The sequence below is a fragment of the Xenopus tropicalis genome, chromosome 1, assembly GCF_000004195.4.
Source record: "Xenopus tropicalis strain Nigerian chromosome 1, UCB_Xtro_10.0, whole genome shotgun sequence".
Lineage (NCBI taxonomy): Eukaryota > Metazoa > Chordata > Amphibia > Anura > Pipidae > Xenopus > Xenopus tropicalis.
In genome coordinates this window covers 73,236,326-73,262,590 of record NC_030677.2, presented here as the reverse complement: position 1 = coordinate 73,262,590, position 26,265 = coordinate 73,236,326, and the positions used below count along the sequence as shown (strand labels likewise).

Sequence of the window (26,265 nt, the reverse complement as noted above, 5' to 3'; positions counted from 1 at the left end):
TTATTCCTTCCAATGCGGCATTTTTTCCTCAAAATTCAAGCATCATTTTTGGCACAATGGGAGCACTGAATCAGACACTATTGCGCTAGCACCCACAAAACAACCTGACGCCGTTGGTCCACTCTCACAGCAATTAGATATTGATATTGACAAATGGTATAAACTTTTATATGCAAATAAGGATGGGCTGATTGGTATTGTCCCAGGCTGGGGCCCACTGGGAGATACTATGGTAAGCTAATATGAACATGGCAGTAATGGATCACTTTGTGTTGATATATTACTGAATCATTTTTGTCTGCTACACATCTTACTCTTTATCAATGCAAACATCTACAATGACAGCTCAAGTAATGCAACTTGCTAGCACTGAAAAACCATATGACTTGTTGTTTGTAACCCATTTAAAGGTTAGCAGAGCACAGTTCAGATTTAGCTTTTCCATTGCTTTCCTTTCCATTTGTCTTTTTGCTAACCTTATTAAAAGTATATATAATAATTATTTTCTATATAGTACAAACCAGTCACCTTCCCCACTTGGTTCATACTCTGCTGATAACTAATTAATTGTTTACATTACAGCACATTCTTTACAATAAGCAGCTAATGATTTATTACTGTATATGTATATTTAACTGCTGTTGAATGACAACCCAATTATGTTTGGCCAGGCATTAGGGTGAACAATGTAATGTAATGGGATATTTCATATAATTAAATCCCTCATTAACCTCCATTCTTTTCAACAGTCACAATAAAAATTCTATGTTAGCCCTCATACCTGAAATACATCCATTCCATTCAGTGCATGACTTTTCAAAAGTGACATAAATCTTCAATAAACCACTCCCCATTTTGGCAGTAGACAGTACAGGTATGGAATCTATCGGCAGGCAACATTTACTGATCACCTGTTTAAAATCACACATAATATTGTGTGCTATAGGATAGTGCACCTGTGCAAATGTAGTATATTTTATTAGGTATAGGGATAGAAGAATAACGTAGTAATGGGAAAAGATTTGCCCCCAACTAGATACTCACAGAAACTAATATGTATGCTTTTTGTAAAGTAGACCATGATAGGTAACTTGACCAAAACAAAATATGTCTCCTGTATCCAAAATGAAAACATTAGCCTGACCCTCAAAGTGGTGCTTGGCAATTTTAATGCATAAAGCACAGGGACTGATGCAAAAGTATCTCACAATTGAATACACTTGAAAAAATAATTTCCTATTGACTGCTTTGTGCCTGCATCCCTTAAGCCCTCATAAAGTATATAAAGTGCTCACAAGAGAAAATTAAGCCGTTTAATTATACAGTAAGTATGCCCCAATCCATTGCTTCTTTTGTTTGCTATTACTGACAGCAAGTGAATGTCGTGGGATTAGTATTTCCACACAGTTTTCCTTTGCAAGTGTATAGTAACTTGTCTTGAAATTGTTTGTTCAAGGCTTAAAAATAAGGACAAATAATTGTCTAGCTATTTTCATATAAAACCTAGTAGTATTGAACATAAACGTTTACTAATTCTCACTTTTTTTTTAAATTTAATTTCACACCATAAAAACATAATTATTATTCTAAATATCCATACATGTACTGTATGGGATATGACTATCATCCATTAGGTTGCTACCTGCCTTGTTTTGACCTGGACATCCTGGTTTTCGGTAGGGCTGTCCAGGTCAAAACTGCCTGCCCAGTTTTTCCAATTTGGAAAACTGGGCAGGATTCTCCAAGGTTGATGTGGCTATTGGTCAATTGATGATACTCCATCATAGCCCTGCCCCTGTGACATCAGCAGCCCACCCCAGCAGCCTTAGTGTGGTGGAATGGGGACGAACCTGTTTGTTTCTATGCATATGTGTGTGATTGTTTGCATTGGTATTAAGGGTGTTCAGCGCTGCCTCAGGTGTTCTACAGCATACAAATGGAGCCTTTAGTCCAAAATGTACCATGTTTTATTGTATTATGTATAGTGCAATTATTTTTTTATTGTTTACACATTCTACTTAAACAGCACCCCTAGTTATGAATGAGCAAATGTTTGCCTAATACTAATTCTTGGCAAAACTTGCTTCATTCCATCAATGAATTTCGTGCGAGAAAAAAACACAATAAAAATCACCTACTGACTTCAATGCAGTTGGTTGGAAAAACCTTAATGGAAAAAAGCCATTCACTCCAATGCACTTGACAAAATGTTGCAATTTTCGGGTCTTCGGGTCTCACCGCTGACACGGACCCTGCTTGCGCATGTGCAGTTTAAGCAGATTCCCTGCTACCTCTAACTGAGCATGCGCAATCAGGGTTTATATTGGTGGTGAGACCCGAAGACTTTTTTGCTTTCAGGGAAGATGTCGGCCAGGTACGCAGCTGCGCTACTCTGCTCTTTTAGGTTGGGGTAGGGACAGGTTTTAAAGTTAGAAATAGTGATGAGTGAATCTGTTTCGCTTCGCCAAATTTGCGAAACGGCAAGAAAATTTGGGAAACGCATTTGTCATGCAATTTTTTTTTTGTTGCCCACGTCTATTTTTTTTGCCCGCACTTTTTGACACGACTGCGCCCGCGCCCGATTTGATTTGCAAATCCGTGCAAAAATTTTTCCATGGTGAATTTTCGCTGAAGTTTTGCAAAACAATTTGCCAATGGCGAAATGCGGAAATTCACTGCAAATCCATGCCTGGAGAAAAAAATTGCTCATCACTACTTAGAAACTCTGCGATAAGGGAGTGGTGAGGGGGGTCAAGGCAGTGCTTGTTAAGGGGGCTTTTATATTATTATTATTATTAACATTTATTTATAAAGCGCCAACATATTCCGCAGCGCTGTATATGGGTGAGCTGTAGGGGGTATAGTTCTCCTTTAAAAAGAGTTAGGCAGAACATCTAAAATGGCATTTCTGCACTCTGCAAAACCAATCCGGGACTGGGGTGTATATTATAGTAGAGTACTGTTGGTCTTGGGCTTCCCCCAAGATTTTAGCTTGTATTATCCTTTAAATATATTCTGATAATTGATTAAAATATCATTATGCTAACTAATATCAAACTAACGCTGTCATAATGTCAGCTAGGCAGTTCAATTGGTGCACTCCCTCCTGTGCCTCCTTTGCAGAATAAAAAGTCCAAACATATTAAACAGAGTAGAACAAAGCCCCTTTGAGCTGTTGTGTTCCAAAAATACATATATGGTAGCTCATCCATAGGAGTGGAAGAGCAGCTGAAGAATGATACATTTTGGGCTTTATTAGTACAAGGGATGAGTCATTATTATGATATAGACAAGGTATGATTTGACAGAGAGGCATGTGTCATTAGCAGTGAACGGATAAACAGAATTAATGAATAAATATTTGCATGACTCATTATAAGAAAAAAGAAACTCTCCTTCGTTAGAAAAGGAATATTTTTGGTCAGGTCATCAGCATCATTATACAGCTGTAATCTCATCCTTATAAATGGCGCCAGCACTCTATCTCTGACATGACATACATTACCAGCTTAACATGAGGTTTTTGCACAAATGACTTATAAACATTATTTATATAATGTATTTATTTATAATTTATATACTTATTTTATAATGCAAGCCCATGAAAACATACTTTTGTATTACATCTTTATGTGTGTATTTGTATTAGTTTGAGCAGCCCTGTTTGCTCCTTTCTGCAAAACTGTTAAGTCTCTAATGAAACAGTAACTTTGAGTGTCCTAATTGTCATGTAATATGGTTAGCATTTAGAATTAATAAAATCTTAATTACACATTTACCCCTGCTTCCCATTGGTTAGGTAAAAATACTTTAAAGACTTTAAAGGGGTGGTTCACCACTGAGTTAACTTTTAGTATTTTATATTTTCCTTTCTCTGCTGCCTTTTTCCAGCTTTCAAATGTGGGTCACTGACACCTTATTTACTACTGAATCTGAACCATAAACTGTGACTTTATAGCTCTGGAGAAATGAAAATAATCTTTTATTGTTTATAGATGATGCAATTTGTTTGCTTTTTCTTCTATTTGCATATTTGCAGAGCTCATTAACAAATGTGTAAGAGATCCAAGCAGACATTGGTTTATCTGATCGACTTCAGAATAACTTTTGTCTTTAAAGCCAAGGCTGAATTCGAACCCTTAAGTATTCCTATTTTAAGCTTGTGGCATCATACAGTTTTAAGAATAAGGCTTGTTGAATGCTACAAAAGAAAAGTGCATCTTCTGATTTCTTTCAAATAAGGATTTATGAGGAAGCAAAACACTCAGTAGGAGCATTTGAGAACATACACAGGTAAGTTATTTATAAAAAATAAATTCGTCCTAGTGTCATTACCAGAATTTGACAGTTACATGCCTATTTTAGCTCATGCTAATAGCTGAAATCAAAATGATAATTATTTGTGTTCATTGTAGAGTTTTGATTGATATACAGTAGATTCACACTAGGAACTCAAATCAAGGTGAAATGAAATGTTCCATTGCTTTATGCCATTTTTAGAGGCACAGTGTGCCTAGTATAGCAGCACTGCAGCAATAGAGATACATAGCTACTGTGTTTATCTTGTAACTCCATGTCAGTGCTGTTACTTTGGCCTCTTCACATGCCCTTATTGCACTTGTGCATATACAAAATGTTCTAGAGGAATGCGTCAAGCAAATAGAAACTTCCGTAGAACCATCAATACACTCTGGGGGAGGGAGAGGAAGGCTGAATATTTTTATCATAGGAGTGTTTTACACCTGGATAGATACAAGAGCCCAAAAATATTGGCTAGCACTGACATTTTCAGCTACAAAATTGAGCTACCCACATTTTAGAATAAATTATTATTTTATTCCCATAATAGATGATCTACAGCACTCACACTTTACAAGTAGTTTACATTGAGGAAGTGTCAGGATCTCCCTGAGGAGGCCGTGGAGTACCAGGAAGATGGGAGCCTGAAGTCTGGGTAACCCGAAGTGTAACCATAGATCACAGAACTGATGTCAGAGGCCATGATGATCAGTGAAGAACTTTAATAAACGTAATGAAGTAACAGTGCACACTTGATATACACACTTGAATATTTGAATCGGCAGGCAGAGACGTAATCCAATTCAGGCCAAAGGTCAGGGGTAGCAGCAAACAAGCAAAGTCTAGGACAGGCCAAGATCAGAACCGGGAAATCAGAGCAGGACATGGAAGGGCACAGAGAACAGGAACAGGGCAAGAGCAGGAACAAGTCTCAGAATCTGTAGCTTGGAACCAGAAGGGAATGATGAGGAAATCCACAGGAACAAGGAACACAGCGGCAGGGTCACAGGAAACAGATTAATGACCAAGCAAGGGGCAATGGTCAGAGACAGGTTTATAAAGGGTCAAGATTAGAAGATGGGTAACACATGAGGATAATGAGGTGGGCGGAGGAAAGGGAGCAGACAGAAAAGTAGAAGACAGACAACAGAATCGGACAGAAACGACTTGTAGCACGTCTTTTTTTGTTACGATAGTGCCTATTTTGCTGCGACCTTGCCTATTTTGCATCGACCGCACCCATTGTGACGCTGACGTGACCACACCATTTCGACGCCAGAGTGACTTTTTTGATACGTGACAAATGTTTTCGTGCAAATTTACATGAAAGTTTTGCAAAACAATTCTTCACTGGCGAAATTTGCTGCAAATCAGTGCCTGGTGAAAAAATTAGCTCATCACTAATCATTTACAAATGGAACTGTGTTTCACAAGGTACAGCTGCTGCAAATATGTTGATAGCCAGTGAAGCTATTCTGTGGCCTTCATAACAGTCCTGGGTGTAGCACTATAAATTTGTCTCCCCTGTATCTTCATGATGCTCATGAACAAACCAGTTACAATAATTTCCTTGCTATAGCATAAACCTCTAGTTACTGTATGATAGTATAATCATAGGTTGTAGGTCAGGCAGGAAGTTCAGGTCCCTTCTATTGTGAAAAGCCTATAATTTAGAGATCAGCAATTACATAGTTAAGTTGGGTTCAACCCTTCCAAGCAAAACCCAATGCACACACATAGATCCATACTGACCTATCTATACACTCACATTCATAAGTTACATATACAACATATAATTGTATATCAGTATCAGTATCGCAATAGTCTTGGCTATTCTGCTTGTTCAAGAACTCATCCAAGCCCCTCTTAAAGGCATTAACAGAATCTGCCAATACAACATTACTAGGAAGGGCATTCAACAACCTCACTGCCCTTTCCACTCTCACCCTAAAAAAACACCTACACTGCTTCAAATGAAAGTTCTTTTTCTCTAATCTAAAGGGGTGGCCTCTGGATCATGATTTACTGTAAGCACTTAGTAATGGGCTAATTATCTCTAACCATAAATCCTGCTACTTATCCTGCTATGCAGCCTCAAAGGGAATGTTATGAGCACCAATACATATTGTAAAAATGGTAAAAAAAAATCCACAATATTAATTTTATTTTACATCTAATTTATATTGCTGAGATGGGGCTCTTAAGCCTTTTTAGAGGTCCCAACCTCTAAACCATTTGTAATTAACCTCTGGCAATGCACATATATGCAGATGCTTGACCTTGACCCCTTATCCAGAACTTATCCAAGTTCTGAATTACGGAAAGGCTATCTCCCATAGACTCCATTTTAATAAAAAAATTCACATATTTAAAAATGATTACCTTTTTCTCTGTAATAATAAAACAGGACCTTGTTCTTGATCCCAACTAAGATATAATTAATCCTTATTGGAGCCAAAATAATCCTATTGGGTTAATTACTGTTTAAATCATTTTATTATCAGATTTAAGGTGGGAGATCCAAATTATGGATTATATTTTCCCTTACCCGGAAAACCCCACTCACTGAGTGAAAAAAATTTCATTACAGTAATGATGCTTCATTGTTATTTGTATATGACAATAAACTAGAAACTTGAACTTATAGATAATGGGTCCCATACCTGTACCACATTCCATGTTGAGTACCATTGTAACACAGAACATAAATGTTAACCTTTCAGTAAAATAAAAAAAAATTGAAAAATGCTACAAATATTTTGTGGTATGAATATACAGTGAATATCCATTAAACTAAATTTCAATGGTTTACCTGTGGATTTTGACAACATTGCAGATATATGCTTAGGAGAGTTTTGTAATCAAAAATGAAATATTTATAGGTTTCTTGTGCTTTACTTGCTTTACAGTACTGAACAATGAAACCAAAAGGATTTTACTTTTACAATGGATCTCACCTCCTCCGATCTTTAGAACTTTAGGTGAAGGCAGAGAGTCAAATTATTCTAGTTAAACCACTTTTTAAAGAACTCCTTCAGGTCAGTAAACCCAATACACAGACAGCAATTAGTGGAAGAGTGCACAATAACATACAGTTCATTATCTCTCTTTAAACAAACTCCCCTGATTACAGAAGGTGGGAGGGGTAGCAAGTGTGAATACTTTATATAACACCAATTTATTAGTACTTTATTCTGAAAAATAAAGTTTTATTCTGAAAAAAAAAGTACTAAACCATTATACCATAGATATCTGCTTGCTCTCTCTGCTTCCAGCTTTTTCCTATCACTAATAATGTTAACTCAGGCATGTTTGCACTGAGAGTACTGCAAACATAATACATAGACTTGCCTACATTCAAATTTTTAGCAGCAGGGACAAGCAGGAGACAGAGACAGCCAACGGATGGGAAAATACAAACACTTTGTGCTTAAAAATAGTAGGGAATCTTTAAAAGGTATATATTGAAAAATTACTAAATATGATATGAATGATTATCATTTTTTGCCTTTAGAACTCCTTTAAAGGAATTCACTACAAGTACATTTTAAAGAATGATTTGGCTTGAAAATAAACTATACCTACTGAATGATATTCTTAGGCAATTACGCACTTTTTGTTTTACAGCAGCATGGGCACATAGAGTTCACCTGGTCTCATGTTATCCATCTCTGGATCAGAGCCCATTGTTAGGATTTGGACCGCAGCTGATGCAATAATGAGTAAGCAAGCAGCAAAATGATTTGTCAGTTAGTAAACTACAGAGCCTGGGGTGTTACAGTTCATGAAAAAACTAATATACATGGAACCAACAGATGAAAATAGATGTTTTGGGAAACAGAATAGATTTTGTTTTGCTCAATTGCTGTGAAAATATTAAAACATAAATATAATATTTTTTTGAGAATCTGTAATTTGTTTTAGCCAAGATCAGCAAAGCCCCAGCCCTGACACGCAAAACAAAGTAGAAATTACCAGTGTATCTAGTATAAATAAATTTGAAGCAACTGGACTTGTTTAGTAATCATTGAAGACGTTTCACTACTCATCCGAGCAGCTTCTTCAGTACTGAAGAAGCTGCTCGGATGAGTAGTGAAACGTCTTCAATGATTACTAAACAAGTCCAGTTGCTTCAAATGTATTTATACTAGATATACCATGACCTGGATGAATGAAAATCTTCATAGACAAATTACCAGTGTGTATTTGACCAACAAGTCACACTGTTTGATCAGGTTAGGAAGGCAGGGAGTGGATTAAGAGAAGTGCAGGGAGTTCCACTTCCTTTTACATCTTCCACCTACCCTCCCATCCACCCTTTGTTTTGGTTGAGTTGGGGCTTTGCTTTTCTACAGCAATGGGGTGACGGGTAGGGAATGCTTGCCAGATGGCAGAGGCTCATACTCCCTGCTTGGTGGAGTGCAGTTCAGTACCTACTTGGGTATTGGTCCAAGGAGGTAGTGGTGTGGAGTGAGAGTTTCCTCCTCCACTTGCCCATCAGCGCAACTTCATTGTTTTTGTTGGTTTTTTTTTTTTTTTTTTGCTCTTGCCCTTCCTTCAGTGACTAAAGAGAAACCTCTTTTTCCAACCCTACATCATGCAGCCTACTTTTTGGTTCCTCACAGTGGTATGGCAATTCATCCATGCATAATAAGAAGTTAACTTGAAAAGGACTTTTATTATTCGGATTTTTATGTCTGGGTGACAGGTCCACTTGAACAAAGGCTCTAACACCTAAAGAACACTATAGCAGTCCTTATGAATTTTGATTACAGAATTCACCTGGCTGCCTATTATTAGTTTATACAATTATAAATTGAAACTGTTTATCAGTCAGTAACACACTGGGCCCCTTATGCCTTCTTGGCCCCCAGCAGTTGCAGGTGTGCTTCTTTTAAAAATTTGCCACTACAATTTTTTTTCACTTCAGTGGTCTAACTACTGGGGAAACAGACTTGACTTTGTGATAAAAGGGCCAGGGGGAGAGGGGGCCAGATAAGGACTGGCAGAGGGGGTGGTTCGTGGGTTGCAAAAATTAGAAAGTACAATATTTAAAGTACATTTCAATAAGAGTTTTGCAATTAACATTATAGTACAAAAAAATGAGCACAATAACCATACTCTAAGATACGTGATAACTGCTCAATTAGGGATTTTATTCATATTCCTTTGATTTCCTCTGCATAACAGTATACATGACTAAAGCTAATACTGTGCCCAGGGATTTTCCACAGCAGGTGGCATATTTGATAACATGAAATCTGTATTTACTGTACCATAATAAGCAGTTCTGCTAAAAGGTCATATTTTTGCACAAAACATGCCTTAAATACTGATGAGTCACTGCTTGGGGACACATGTAAAACAGGCTTATACCTTCCACAGCATTGTTACACAATTTAATATTCTTTAGCATACAGACTGATTCTTAAAGTAGAAGGAAAGGTACAATCACTGGGAGGTGCCAAAATGTTAAAGCAATAATGCACAGTGGCCCAACTGATGCAGTATAATCCACCAATAAAAATTCTGCCTGTTCTGTTTACTGTTCTTTTGTTTCATACTGTTTTGTTTCAAACTTTTGCTAAATGCATTCAGTGGATTTTTTTCAAGCTCTAGTCTTAACACCTAAGCTCAACAGGGCAGGGACTTCCATCCTCTTGTCTGTTTGTCACTTAGCTTTGTGGAATCTTTAATGCAATTGTAATTTTTTACTTTTTATTTATCTGTATTCATTATTGTACTTTGTATTTATTGATCTATTACTGTAATGACCCCGTTTGATTACTCATTTATTGTTCTGCTGTACAGTGCTGTGTAATATAAATACAAATTCACATACGTATATGCACCCATATGAAGTTTGATTTTAATACACAGTAATTAAATTATGATTGACATAACACAATTAGCGCTGAATTTTCTTGCATCTTTAATTAAGTTTGAGGTGCATATTTTGGAAAGCTTGATGGGGCAATAGTAGTCAGGTTTCAGGAAGGTGTATCTTCAGGGCTCCATGATTATTGATGGAGGCATTAGGCCCCTGCCACATGGGCCGGTTTCTCAGCTTGCAGAGAAACGCAGGCCAAGAATTCTTCCCTAAGCTCTAAAAATCTTACTGATGTGGATGCATACTCAAACAGTTTTGGGCTGAAATCTGCTTCTTGTGCCTGCACCGGGGCCGATGCAATGGCAAAAAAGGCCCAGTTTGCCCAGGAGCAGTAACCCATATAAACCAATCAGCAGGAAGCATTTACTGGTTAAAAAAACTATTTTCTTATTGGTCGCTATTGGTTACTGCTCTGCTGCTTAGAGCGTATAGGCAGATTCTCAGGCTGTGTTTATTCGCAGGCTGATAATCCACCCCATATGGCAGGGGCCTTAAACATACTGCATCTTTGAGCTCTGCTGCCTTATGTTTAATATATAATTAGATGTTAGATTCCAATAAGATTGATATTACACTTGGTAGTGTAATAGATATAGTGGAATGCTCATGGAATGCCTAAATAAATATACTAGTGTGTGCAAATGGTGGACGTTTGGTAGACAAGCTTTATGTCCTCATTAAGTGTAGTAGAAGCCCTCTTATAACAGAAGGCATTCAGATGCCCTAAGCCAGTGATCCCCAACCAGTGGCTCGGGGGCAACATGTTGCTCACCAACCCCTTGGATGTTGCTCTCAGTGCCCCCAAACCAGGTAGTTATTTATGAATTCCTGACTTGGGGGCAAGTTTTGGTTGAATAAAAACAAGATTTACTACCAAATAAAGCCCCTGTAAGCTGATAGTGTGCATAGAGGCCCCTAATAGCCAATCTTAGCCCTTATTTGGCTCTTCCATGAACTTTTATGATGCTTGTGTTGCTCTCCAAGTCTTTTTACATTTGACTGTGGCTCACAAGTAAGAAAGGTTGCCCTGCCCTAAGCTATAGCATTCCCTTTAAACCAAAATTAAACATTTCAACTCTTAGGGGCAGAATTATCAAAATGTGAGTTCAGAGCTTAATACATAAAAACTCACCCCCATTCTATTCATTCCTATGCAATTTTTAGCGTATTTATCAATGAGTGAAAGTTAAACTCACCATTCGATAAATACGCTTCTAAAAAATCCATAGGAATGAAAAGAACGTGGTGAGTTTTAATGTATTAAGCTCTGAACTCACATTTTGATAAATCTGCCCCTTAATCAAGGAATCATGGAAGGACACATAACAATTACTTTGTTAATCCTATTGTGGACATTAAACTGTTCAGCTGACCATTTCCATTTATATATTTGATGTTTTTTCTTTGTACACTATGATTATGGGGTCTTTGTTTGCTTGGGAGAGATGTGAAGAGAAAGATATGATTCTCTAAAATGCACTTTTGACTGAAATCCTGCATTTTTCAAAATGTGTGCTTCCACAAATACAGTATATGGTTCTTAGGGGTCAGCTTACTGGGAGCTTTTACTACACATAAAACGTGGGCAGTAGTGTGTTTGCAGTAGCTGAAATGTAGTTAATTAAAATTTGTTTTTGCAGAAGCTGAAGTGTTGCCAGGAAAAATTGTTTGCAAATTGTATTAGACTGTTCAGATGACCCCTGACTTTCATATTTATGATGTTTTATCTTTGTACCTAATATGTGAGTGATAACATGCTGTAAATTGTAATCTTTGATGGGTTTTTTAGAAATGTAATAAAATCTGCTCTGGGGTAAAAACAGAACTAGTGATAGGCAGGGAGCAATGATGGAGGGGGCTGGGCAAGTACTTCTTCTGTCTTCTTACTAGGGGCACATTTACAAAAGCACGAACGCTCCGAGCATATTTTCACCAATTTTTTCGGGCGTCCGCACGACTTTTTCGTACGGCGCACGACTTTTTCGTACGGCGCACAACTTTTTTGTATGGCGCACGACTTTTTCGGACGTTTGCACGAAAAAATCGGAAAGGTTTTACCTCTGTTTACAATTGTTCAGTACAAAAATTTTGTGACTTTCGGATCGCCAATACGATATTATCGTGACTAATACGATTCTTTCGTAAGCATTTTCGTGATATTTGCGATCTTCCGAAATTTTCGTTTCCAATATGATTTTTTCCCATTCGTGATTCGGATTCATGGATTAGTAAATGTGCCCCTTAGTCTGGGCCCTCGAGTCTGGCACATAATGGACTTATCACCCACCCACTTGTTACTCTTCCTTCCCCCACTGCTTTGGGTCCCATGGCATCTTGCCTAGGCTACCCGTTAAGCTACCTGTCAAGCTTGGCCCAGCAATGGCTAAAAAGATGCAATAAATAGATGTTTTAAGTACATATTTTTCATAAAAACCATGGAAAGAAAAACAAACAAAAGCACAGGGGTATGCTCCCATGGTGTAAATCACAGCAAATATACAGGTATAGGACCTGTTATCCAGATGCTTGGGTCCTGAGGTTTTCCAGATAAAGGGGACTTATTGTCTCCCACTCTATGGAGATCTCAGCCTCCAAAATAAACTACTTGGTTGACAACTAAAGGAACCTATCGTTGTAGTTCCCATAGATGCGTGACATGTGCCCATATACAACAATCTACTCATTTTTCTAGCACAGTGACTGGCAGATAATACGATATGTATTTTTATATTAATTGTAACACACGATATGTGGTTTACCTTTTAACTTGTTCCAAATGTGGAGTTCAATATGTTGGCTGTACAACACGTTCCTTAAAGTGGACCTGTCACCCAGACATGAAAATCTGTATAATAAAAGTCCTGTTCAAATTAAACATGAAACCCAAATTCATTTTTATATTAACACATCCAAACCCATTATAAAGGCATTTAAAAATCACAGCTGTCAATCATATATTGCTTGCCCCGCCTCTATGCCTTAGGCATAGAGGCGGGGCAGAAAGTAACTTTAGCTTTCCATTCAGCACTTCCTAGATGTCACTGCACATCTCACTTCTCCCCTCCCTCCTCCTTATCTAATTGTGTAGCCAGTGCATGGGCCTGGGCATCAGGTCCCCCATTCTATCACATAAACAAGATTTTGGCATGATACAAAGCTTGCCTTAATAACAGTGTCCACAAAATGGTGCCTGCCTGCTTGCTTTCATTGAGTAATTCCAAGACGGAAGGAAGCAAGATTTATATTATTTATATAGAGTAAGTAAAGTTTATTTTGCTCAACTAACAATATAGAAAATAATTTGGATTTATTTCTTAGGGTGACAGGTCCGCTTTAAAGAGTAGGATGCGGGAGCATATCAGACATATTGTAGCAAGGAATAGTAACAGTCCAGTAGCTAGACACTTTATACATTGTTGCGAATCTAATGTGTCATTTTTACAGATACAAGCGATAGGATTATCCCAGATGAGAGACACACTGATATGTATGCACGTCTCTTACGTTCTGAAGTTAAATGGATCTTTAATTTGAATACACGGCATCCGAATGGCCTCAATTCTGTCTTTGATGTGAGCTGCTATATATAGCCTGCTGCATGCTTTTTGACTTATATTGACTTTGGGATATTTATTATATTTAATAATTTTTCAGATTTTTCAGATTGAATTTCTTTACTATGTATATTATATGGTTATGATCTTTTTTGTTTTCATTAAGATGTTCTCTATTTAGTTTTTACTTTGGAGGGTTGGTGTGGGTTTATTTTCATTTGTTTTACACTTTGATGTACTTTATCTGTCAATCATTGTTAAGCACTACTGCACGCTATTTAAACTCTCCTATCGTTATGTGTGTTAGCCTATGATTAAGTGTGCACGTGCACGAAACGCGTTAGGCACTCGTGTTTTAATGGATCAGTAAAGACATGTTCGGAGTGTTTGGAGCTTCTTTCATCTACGTATGACTTTTGTCCATACCTTTAAGCTGGCCATACACGCACCGATAATATCGTACAAACCTCGTTTCGTACGATATTCGGTGCATGTATGGCATGTCGGCAAGTCGACCGATATCGCAGGAAGCTGCTGATATCGGACGACTCGCTGATCGGCCAGGTTAGAAAATTTTGATCGGGTGCCATAGAAGGCGCCTGACCAAAATCTGCCGTCAGGGCTGAATCTGCAGAAGGAGGTAGAAATCCTATTGTTTCTACCTCCTTATCTGCTGTTTCAGCCCTGAACGGTGTGTGGCGGAACTGACGATGTTTCGTGCGACCGATGGTCGCACGAAACATTGTCAGATTGCCACGTGTATGGCCAGCTAAGAATAATTCAGACATTGAATAAGCCCAATAGGATTGTTTTGCCTCCAATATGGATTAATTATATCTTAGCTGTGATAAAGTACAATGTACTGTTTTTAAATTAGAGAGAAAAAGGAATTCAGTTTAAAAAATTTGGAGAGATAGCCTTCCAGTAATTCTGATAAATGGTTTTGGATAACGGATCCCATAGCTATGTTAAAATATGAGTTGCATGATCATTTTGTCAGAAAGAAGTTCACAGACCAACGCATTCAGGTGTCTGACTTTCTCAGGGACAAAACAGACATCCCTCTTTACAAACTCTAGCTGCCCTTTAATATTATTGTCATTTTTGGTCCATGAAAAAAGCATGGTGCATGAAAAAGTTCTCCTAGGTAAACCAATACTCCCCATTAGGAAATATACCTATATATAAAGAACACATAATGTTAAAAAAAATCACGTGTTGTTTAACACAAATGTCTGGCATTGATTGGGTTAAATGTAGTTTAACTGTAAAATAATTATCCCTTATATTTAGCTGGAAAAAGGCCCCCAAAATCTCAATATAGAAGATGCTGTGAAATAATATTTATTTTTAAATGCAGAAAATTCTAAAACAAAACAAAAAAACCCTTTGAATTAGCCCTTCCAGTATCAGTAGTCAGGGATCTAGTAACATTTTATTGTTATTTACATTGCATTATACAGAATAACCACATTATTAAATGTTACAAAAAAAGTACAGGTTTTTCATAACAAATCATTCCAACAATCATATTACTATATTATGAATACATACAGTATATATACACTTCTTTTTATAGAAATCATTAATAACAATGACTATAAAAGACACCCAGTTTTCTTAGTTTCCTTTTTTACAGTAATACACAGTACACAGTCACACGGACACTTAAAATAAATATATATGTGTAAAATGAAGATCTTCCTAAACAGATGTCTACACTTAAATATATCTCTGTACCAGTGGAAAAAAGCAGTTGTGTTCACTTTAGTTTCCGTAAAGGTGATGTTCAGGCAAATATACATTAAGGGGCACATTTACTTACTCACGAACGGGCCGAATGCGTCCGATTGTGTTTTTTTCGTAGTGATCGGTATTTGGCGATTTTTCGGAAAATTGTCGCGACTTTTTCGTTGCCATTCCGAAAGTTGCGCAAAATGTTGCGATTTTTTCGTAGCGTTAAAACTTGCGCGAAAAGTCGCGCCTTTTTCGTAGCCATTCCGAAAGTTGCGCAAAATGTTGCGATTTTTTCGTAGCGTTAAAACTTGCGCGAAAAGTCGCACCTTTTTCGCAGCTTTCGCGCTGAGTACGAAACATTCGGATTCATTCAAGCTTCACTATGGGGACTTTTCTTGGGCCAGGTTGGAGCTGCAGGGTGCCATTGAGTCCTATGGGAGACTTTCCTTGAGCCAGGTTGGAGCTGCAGAGTGCCATTGAGTCCTATGGGAGGCTTCCAAAATCATGCTAAGTCTGAAAGTTTCGCCCTCCACTTATGAGCGCTCAATACGAAAAAGTCGCGACAAGATACGAGCGAATCGTAATGGCTATGAAAAACTCGCGTTTTTTCGCGCAAGTCGTAATGGATACAAAAAACTTGCGTTTTTTCGCGCAAATCGTATTGGTAACGAAGAAGTCGCGTCAATTTCCGAAAAGTCGTAAAGGCGCCGAAAAAAGCATCCAATTCATGGAAACTTGCAACTGGTGTTGGAAATTTGGTGGTGGGGGGGATAATGCTGGAGTGTGGGAAAAAAAATTGGCAAACTACACTTTGCACAGTGTTCCGCATTTATAAATAATCCTTTATTTTTTACCTTTTGATAAATTCCCTGCCAGTGTCAGTAGTATTACAACTGGCCACAGCATGTGTCATAATACCAGTAAAATGAGGCTTATTTGTTAGTGGTGTATTTGATTTTAAAGACCCCGAACCCCTACAATAAGATAGGACTTTTTTTTAACCAAAGTGCATATTATTACTAGGAGATATCGTCTCATATTTCCTGGTATTTATATTTCAAGATTTTAAAAGGAAGCCGATATAAGGTTCATGTATAAATGCAACTGTAAAGTCACAAGTTATTTTGTGTAGACTTAGGGGCAGATTTATTATTTGGTGTTAAAAACAGGGTTGGCCGGCATGACACTGGGGAAAAACCTGGTCCCTGACGACCCAGCCTGCTGCTCCTGCTCCCCCGACTTGCAACTGAATTCACCAGTGTTCCCACTCCGATCGTGGTGGGGGGAGCAGTATGCTGCGCGGAGGGAGCTGCAGGACCTCAGGCAGGACCTCCGGTTTAACTCTGGCAACAAAATTCGCCAGACATTGACAGGCTTTGCCATGTAAATACAGTGTAAAACTTTTATGTATTTTTTCTTTCATTGGACCATTGGAACTGAAGGTCTAAAGCAGCAAAACATACCAGTTTAAAATAACAGTGTCAAATCTCGCGTTCAGATGGTAGAAAATAAAACACACCTAGATAAATTTGCCATTTAATTTCCACAGCTCTTTAAATCGAATTTCGTTTTACACAGCATAATTAATAGACTCCTTTGTCTCTGTTCTTGCAACTTTATTGAGCTTTTCTGAATAAGGTGCAAACTACAAAGTACAGGCTAAATGGAGAGAAGGCAGCCCTGCAGGTAACACCTGCCTTAAGGAGGCATTATTTTTAGGGTTCCCTTAGTGTGCTGCACATACAGCATGGCGGCCTCTATCCAATTGAGTGTTTGCTATGCTATAGCAAAATACAATGTAAACAGGTTTTTTTTTTTATTTTTAGACTTACAGTGTAATTGGATCTTAATTTAAAAAATATAAATTGATGTAAACTGAGTACTTCTCAGAAGCTCAATTGCAACTTACATTCTTTTATTTTTAAGAGTTTTTAAGATATTAGAAGTTCTAGATGGTCTTACACTGCTAGTCAGGTTTCAGCTCAACACACTCTCTTTAAAGGCCCAGAGTGTCAGTGACCCTAACTTTCTATGCATTGACTTTCGGTTGAGCAAAAACAGATCCAGCCCTTTTAGACTGCCCAGTTCAGGGTGTTGGAGTATCAGAATACCCACTTACACTGGGCAGGGTTGCTGTTGGTGGGAATCATTTTGAGTATAGAAAAAACAATTCCCAGATCCCTGCTTGCTTCTCTGAGATATGGTGCTGGCAGCCTACAGCAGTGTGAAGCCTACAGTGACATCACTGAAATCTCTCTGTCCTTCCTGTAGGTGCCAGAGGCAGCCTTCCTGTTCTCTGAGCATGTGTGTAACTTGATCCTGTCTCCTGTTCTGAGCTACACATGCCCACCAGCCAATCAGAAGTGGATCTGGCAGAGGGGAGGAGGGGAGTGAATGAAACACATGTGCAGTATGAAGCAAGGAGGGAAAGGAAGGGAGAATACCATTTTAGAGATGGCTGCCTGTTCTAGAAAATGTGAAGTAAGTGTGACTGAGTAAATATTTGATTAGGTGAGCCAAAAGTGTGGCGTTTTTACTAAACAATAGGAGGACTATTGGGCAGTATGCTTTTTAAATTTTGACTTGCATTCTCCTTTAAAACTCAAAAAATTTGAGTCTAAATAGACGTTTGTTTCCATGAATCCTCTTTATTTTTCCCAAACAGGAATTGCTCCAGCAGCCATCTTAGTTTAAGTTTCTTCAAACTGGGTGAAACACAAAACACTGAGGGCATTAACTTCCCCTTGAAACTGGGTGAAACAGAGAACAAAGGTGGTATAAACTTCTCCTTGTAAAATGTGTCAAGGACAGGCTGTCACTGACTATTCTATTCCTCTACTTTTCTAAGCCTCCATAGGACTCAATAGTACTCGACAGATCAAACTCTTTTTCGAGAAACAATATCAGAAAAATCGAAGACTGGAGAAATCCCATTTGTAAATTTCGAAAATATCTAGAAGTATAACAATAGACTTTTTCTCAAAATTGCTTAGTAAATATGCCCCCCCCTATACTGTTAATTTCTAATATCTAAACCACAAATGATTAGCAATGACACCTCCACACCAGTTTATAAATTTTAAACTTAAACTAGAAGGAAAGGTAAAAACTAAGTAAGATTTATCAGAAAGGTCTATGTAAATACAGCCATAACCACTTACAGTAATGCTCTCTCTCTCTATCAAAAGAAACACAGGATTTCTTGTTTCCTTTTTTGTAAACATGTTCTTAGGGTATCTGACTCTCTCAGAAAAATCCTGGGGTCAGAGTCTGGCAGTTCTCTCCTCTCTCCATCTCTCCCTCCCATAAGTATTCATAAAACTCACTCCCCTTAGGAACGTGTGATCTGAGCTATAATGGCTAGACTGCAAACAGGAAGCTATGAACACCAAGCTAAAATGGCAGCTGCAATCAGAGAAAGCTTCCAGGCTCTTTACTCAGGTATGATAACGTTTTCTGCAGAATAAATATAGTGTTCTAGGCGGCACTAATGTGGCAAATCTATTGGCAGTAAAATGCCAAAATGACTTTCCTTCTCCTTTAATGTACCTTTTTATTTGTGCTTCATTTGTTGAATCACAGTGCATATGTAATGCAGGTCTCTTGGATCTTTTCCACATACTCATTACTTCTACAAGGATTAATTGATATGTTTTCTTTATGACCTTGTTTGAAATTAGTGTCACTAAATGGCCATATCTACCCCCAACCATTTCTTTATCCTTTCACTCATACATTAAAAGTCGGATTTTCAGTACTTCAACATTATAAAAAGAAAAATGCAGCAATACAAAGAGCAAACAGCTTTCCATTTAGATTAGGCCTTACTGCAGAGCCAGCACAACTCTCTGGTGGGGATCTCCCCCCCAACATATTTGTGGCAGTTCTACCTTTACCATCTTTAAAACACAAATATTTGTATAAATTAGAGTTGTCTACTAGAGTTGTCTCTGGTGTGATAAGGAATGACCTTACAAATGTTCCCAAATGTGCCATTTGCTTTTATTATGATAGCTTGTACCTCTGCTAGCATTTATCATATAATTATGCAACTTAGAGGGAGGAATTTAGTTTAGTTTAAAGAAGAAGGAAAGGCTAAATCAATGGGGCACCCCAGAAACCCCCGGCTGGCGCTCCTGTTAGAAGAAAACCACACCGGTCGGGGTGTATGTGAGCTAGCGATCCGTTTTCCTGCTTTAGTCTAACAGAAAAACGAAAAGCCGGCTTTTCCGCTCAACTGCACATGCGTTGGACTCAGGATTCTGAAGAAAAAAGAAAAGGAAGAGGAATGCTTGCTCCCATATACCCTGAGCCGGTGCAGTTTTCTTCTAACAGGAGCACCAGCCAGGGGTATCAGGTGAGAGATTACAATCACTGGGGGTGCCTAACATTTGGCACCCCCCATGATTTAGCCTTTCCTTCTCCTTTAAAACAAGTCCCTGTAAAAAAAGGCATGCAGCGTGTAGTAAGGTGTGTTGCACTTTTTTGTATATATACAGTGCATTTTTTATGTAAAATAAATCTTCTAACACAATGCCAACAAGGGGTTCTCTGCACTCACCCATTATCAACATAAAGGAGTTAAATACATTCTGTGCATTAAGCTACCAAGAAATGCCCCCCCTCCTTTAAACAAAATAGGGATTGTTTGCCCATATTTTGCAATATACTTCAAGCTGGCTGACTACGTCTCCAGTCTGCCCAGTCCTACACCCACTTTTATCTGATTCATTAAGAATTTTACTGTTTCAATATACATTTAACATAGGGACTGATAGGGGTGTTCACGTTAAATTACATAAATGACAGTATTATAAAATAGTTTGTACTGTTTTTTTATTTTTGTTAAGGCTGATGCCACACCAAGCGTATGGCGTATGTTTTTGGCAAGCTAAAAAACGCTTGCCGAAAATATGCGCCATATGCAGCATATGCCCCTACCTATGCCTGCACCGGAATGAATGTAATACGCTCCAGTGCATGCACATGTAGCCGATATCCGCATAAAAACACGAGAGAATGAAAAGTAACAATAAAACCTGTAATCTCTATGCTAATATCCCACCAGATCCAATACCTATTTAAGGTGATTTTTACATACCAGAACTGCCAACACTCAGTTGTAACCCCTCAAGATGGTCTCAACCTTTTAGGTGACTAAAACTTCATCACTCTGTAACAGCCACTTCACCCACCACTGCACCACAGGGGAGCCCAAGCGAGAGATCTATTTCTCCAATATGGCAGAAAAGCCCAAAACATAAACTAACCTGGACATTTAGATGCCTTACCGTACTCTATCAGGCTTGAGTCCTTTGGGGATTATCCCCCGCAACTGAGGTCAACACAATATAACCTTTACAGAATACATGGGTTATTAACACTCTTGATTTTAATTTGTTATATATGTTACTTCTCTTATCAAATTGTTTTTCTTGTGAGCATGCTTTTTTATTTGTGGGCCGATTTCTAGTATCTGTTAGCTTTCTTATTTATACTCTTAAGGCCCTTAAAATGTATTTCACACAATATGAAGAGTTTGAATTCCCCAATGAAAAGATCAATGGCTTTTCGGCAATACAATAGAATGGGAGCTGATATTCTTTTCCTCCATGAAACACATTTTTCGAAAACATCTATTTCTAGATATTTTCACCATGCATACCTTCTTACCTATACTGCCTGTGCTGAAAAAAAACATAAAGGGGTTGCCATTTTTATACATAAAAGGTTAAAACTTTAAGCCTACAACATGAAATCAGACCCAGAGGGCAGATATTTAATACTGGTTGACCAACTGCAGGATACCCAGGTAACATAAGCAGTTATATATGGTCCAAATGACCAGCAACAATCATAATACAATGACCTTCGGTGGGGAGGAAGCTTGAAGTGGGGGCAGAGGAGAGGGGGGGGGCACTGGCTACAATATCTCCAATATCACCTTTGATAAATCTGCCCCTAATGTTTATATGGCATGGTTACTTACCATAATATTTTGCCTTGGTTTTAGGCCTAGAGAAGAACAAAACATTCAGTCCCTGTGTGAGGTTACAAGAAGATGACAATGGCATATTTAGTTTAGGTAAAATACATAATTTCTATTAAAAAAGCAAAATAAGTACTTTCCTTTAAAACAACCACTGTATATAGAGCAACGTTTTTTTGGCACATTTGTTAGTCTACAGCTATAACCACATCATGATGTCTACCACCATGGGGGTTGGTATGCCAAGTGTGCAACATCACGGCTTTGACATACAGTGGTGTGAAAAACTATTTGCCCCCTTCCTGATTTCTTATTCTTTTGCATGTTTGTCACACAAAATGTTTCTGATCATCAAACACATTTAACTATTAGTTAAAGATAACACAAGTAAACACAAAATGCAGTTTTTAAATGAGGGTTTTTATTATTTAGGGAGAAAAAAAATCCAAACCTACATGGCCCTGTGTGAAAAAGTAATTGCCCCCTGAACCTAATAACTGGTTGGGCCACCCTTAGCAGCAATAACTGCAATCAAGCGTTTGCGATAACTTGCAACGAGTCTTTTACAGCGCTCTGGAGGAATTTTGGCCCACTCATCTTTGCAGAATTGTTGTAATTCAGCTTTATTTGAGGGTTTTCTAGCATGAACCGCCTTTTTAAGGTCATGCCACAACATCTCAATAGGATTCAGGTCAGGACTTTGACTAGGCCACTCCAAAGTCTTCATTTAGTTTTTCTTCAGCCATTCAGAGGTGGATTTGCTGGTGTGTTTTGGGTCATTGTCCTGCTGCAGCACCCAAGATCGCTTCAGCTTGAGTTGACGAACAGATGGCCGGACATTCTCCTTCAGGATTTTTTGGTAGACAGTAGAATTCATGGTTCCATCTATCACAGCAAGCCTTCCAGGTCCTGAAGCAGCAAAACAACCCCAGACCATCACACTACCACCACCATATTTTACTGTTGGTATGATGTTCTTTTTCTGAAATGCTGTGTTACTTTTACGCCAGATGTAACGGGACACGCACCTTCCAAAAAGTTCAACTTTTGTCTCGTCGGTCCACAAGATATTTTCCCAAAAGTCTTGGCAATCATTGAGATGTTTTTTAGCAAAATTGAGACGAGCCATAATGTTCTTTTTGCTTAAAAGTGGTTTGCGTCTTGGAAATCTGCCATGCAGGCCGTTTTTGCCCAGTCTCTTTCTTATAGTGGAGTCGTGAACACTGACCTTAATTGAGGCAAGTGAGGCCTACAGTTCTTTAGATGTTGTCCTGGGGTCTTTTGTGGCCTCTCGGATGAGTTGTCTCTGCGCTCTTGGGGTAATTTTGGTCGGCCGGCCACTCCTGGGAAGGTTCACCACTGTTCCATGTTTTTGCCATTTGTGGATAATGGCTCTCACTGTGGTTCGCTGGAGTCCCAAAGCTTTAGAAATGGCTTTATAACCTTTACCAGACTGATAGATCTCAATTACTTTTGTTCTCATTTGTTGCTGAATTTCTTTGGATCTTGGCATGATGTCTAGCTTTTGAGGTGCTTTTGGGCTACTTCTCTGTGTCAGGTAGCTCCTATTTAAGTGATTTCTTGATTGAAACAGGTGTGGCAGTAATCAGGCCTGGGGGTGACTACAGAAATTGATATTGAAATTGAAAATTGAAATTGATAAACCACAGTTAAGTTATTTTTAAACAAGGGGGGCAATAACTTTTTCACACAGGGCCATGTAGATTTGGAGTTTTTTTTCTCCCTTAATAACGTAAACCTTCATTTAAAAACTGCATTTTGTGTTCAATTATGTTATCTTTGACTAATAGTTAACGGTTTTTGATGAGCAGAAACATTTAAGTGTGACAAACATGCAAAAGAATAAGAAATCAGGAAGGGGGCAAATAGTTTTTCACACCACTGTATATAGTTTGGAATTATTCCTTTCATTTTTCTCTTTAAGGTTTTCTTATTTCTTTAATGAACTTACACAATATGGTTTTTACAATGAACACAGTCTTGTTCCCATTATGCTCCCGTTATGAATAATCATCTGGAGAAGTATAGGGCGAGCTAATAAAACTTGAATTTGTGGAGGCAGATTTGGAGTTCCTCCGAGAACATCCATTGAAAGTAGACTCACTGGTAGCTGCTCTTTTCTTATGGCTATGAGAAGGCTTGTTGTTCTCTACGTCATTTGGATCGAACACAACAGTCATGCTTGATTCCATTCTAGAAACAGTGTACAGACTGCTCTGTCTTGTTGGATGGAATCTTGTGGATTTTAATTCTAATTCATCATAGCTGGATACCTCAATAAAGGGACACCATCTGAAAGCTCTTTTGAACCCAGCACGGAACCTGCAAATACACAAAGTATATCTACTGAGGTGAAAGATACAACATTTAAAATCTTATACAGTTTTGAGCTACATAATAATAATAATGTTGGTTATGGTTATGGTTATTACACTGGTCATCTACTTGTGATTTACTGAGCTGAGTGAAGCCACAAATAGTATGCCTTTCCTCTCACCTTTATAATCACCATTTGTGCTAAAAACATTGTTCTTGCTTTCCTCTGCCCAACTGCCATTTTATATCAATTAAGGGAGAATAAACTAATTTACAAGAGTAGTATTTTAAAATAATATGTAGGGCAAAACAATATGTGTTATTTTTAGTGTAACAGCAACGAAGCATTGGCTAGGTCTTTTAGAGTTAGAGTTATATTTCCACTTAAGCAGTGGCTTTGGTTTAGGATGCCATATTATTTATGTTGTGCTTCCTTTAACCTAAAACCATAATACACAAAACAAGAGAGAGGAATGTCATGTTATGATAGGTGAAGAACAAAAATATGCAATACATGAAACTGCAATGAACCATTTACTAGGACTTGTCAAGCACTGTCTTTGTGCCATGATGTTATGTTTAATTCTGCTGCTTCTAGTTGTTACCAAAGCCCTATAAGTCAGCATGAAAATACAAAGTTTTGCAACCCATCTCATTCAAATGCTTAATACCCAAATTTGTATGGACATTAAGAATTGCTTTGTGGAAATGTTCCCACTATTTCAAAAAAGCCCTTGTGATACTTGAATGAGAGCCATATTTAAAACATGTGAATCCTGAGGCCCCCCTGCTGCTCAAACCCAACCCCTCATGCTCAAACCCCACACAGCTTGTACCCCCCTCTATAGCCTGTACTAACCCGGGTGGCCTACACCAACTTCCAACTGCTTTCGACACCCGCACCAGGCCTCTGCCCTCACCCATCTGCTACTAGCTCTGATGTAATCCATTTTTAGGTAGCTGTCAAAATCTCCTGCCCAATAAAATTGCAGCCAGCTGGAGGCATGTCGCCCCCAGACCTTTGCTGTCCTAGGCACAGATATTTGTGGCCTGCCCACAAATCCGGGCCTGACTTGTGTACAGTCACTGCTGTTACAAATACTAAAATAGTTTAAAAATTGGAAGAAACAATATGATTCAGAAAGTTTTGCATGCTAAATAGCACTGCTTTTTTTCCGATGTGTGGGAAAATCTGATAGTTTTACAGCAATGCTGCCAACGCACAGCAAGCAAAGGGTTTGGCAGAAAATACATTAGTAATCTGTATTAGCAGTTATTTATTTCTTTACATTTAATGCCGCCACTTATAATCAGATTTTCTAACATCAGCTTTCTAACCTATGTGTTTTTTTCTATAGTTGAGATTCACAAATACCCTAACTGACTAGCATAGGTTAAACTCTGCCCAAAGCTTCTTCCTCTCCTCAATTTTTATGTATTTGACTATGATGGCCTCAAGTGAATATGATAAAACATGTTTTAAGGCTGAAGGTTAAGATATCTGGACCTTCTGCTGGTGTGGTTCCACTGGAAAGATAACTAATCCTCAGTTAAGCATACCAACACCAGGCAAATTTGCACTTGGCACTAACCAATAGCAACCTATCAATTATTAGCTTTTTCAGCCAGCTGCAGGTAGAATAATGAAAACAAAAGTTTGATTGGTTGCCATGGGTTATTGTCCAGGTGCACTTTTGCCAAGTTTTGATAAATGGCCCCCATGACCTCAGCATGTTTCCTAGCTATGCTATTCTTTACTCTACTCTAAGGAGAAACCATTAACAGTAGTGGTATAGGGAATTTTTCTATGCAAGGATCTTAATATACACCATTTTACAGTATCACGGTAGGAATTAGTCTTCTCTGCAGTTACTCTATGTGCTATCCTTATTCTGACTTCTTGTGGCCCAGTCTGTCTCTGATTCTGCCACTTTCTGTTGTTGTTGAACCAGTACTGACTTCCCTAACAGATTTGTCTGCTTACGATTTTGTTTTCCCTGTAGTACTGTGACTTGGCATAGCCTCACTGGCTATTTATTATTGTACCTTTCCCTGTTCCCATCCTCAGGCAAGTTGTGCTAGTGTGAACCACTTGTAGGCTCTATTTGACACCTGATCTGCTAGAAAACAGACAACATGATATAAAGTCTATGAATGTAATTTGTAGAACATAATAATTGATTTTTTTGCAATTGGCTCCCGCAGCAGTTGGGAACCAGAAAGGAGGCCTGGGGATTAAGTACTGGTATTGATTTAAAGCTCTGGTTTAGCCCTGTTACATAATCTTTGTTTTTACATTTGTTTGCCCCAAGTAATGTCCTTTGGTTTATGCTTTGTTTGTCTGCATTTCTGTATTCTGCAATTCACATTGGGTGTTGTACTCTTTCCAAGGTGGAGAGAAAGCAAGCAATTTGCTTACAGGTTACAGCAGTCATGAAGGTGTTAAAACAGGTCTATAG

The 26,265-nt window shown here is 38.3% G+C and overlaps 1 protein-coding gene across 1 annotated transcript in view; it reads right to left on the bottom strand.

Annotated features, from left to right (window-relative positions):
- Positions 1–23,380: 23,380 nt before the first annotated feature.
- Positions 23,381–26,265, bottom strand: part of tacr3 (tachykinin receptor 3) — a 55,412-nt gene continuing 52,527 nt past the window's right edge. The window contains exon 5 of the mRNA XM_002934762.4: positions 23,381–23,812. Within this exon, the coding sequence (XP_002934808.1) occupies positions 23,491–23,812 (322 nt within the window). The 3' untranslated portion in view covers positions 23,381–23,490. The remainder of the gene's footprint in view (positions 23,813–26,265) is intronic.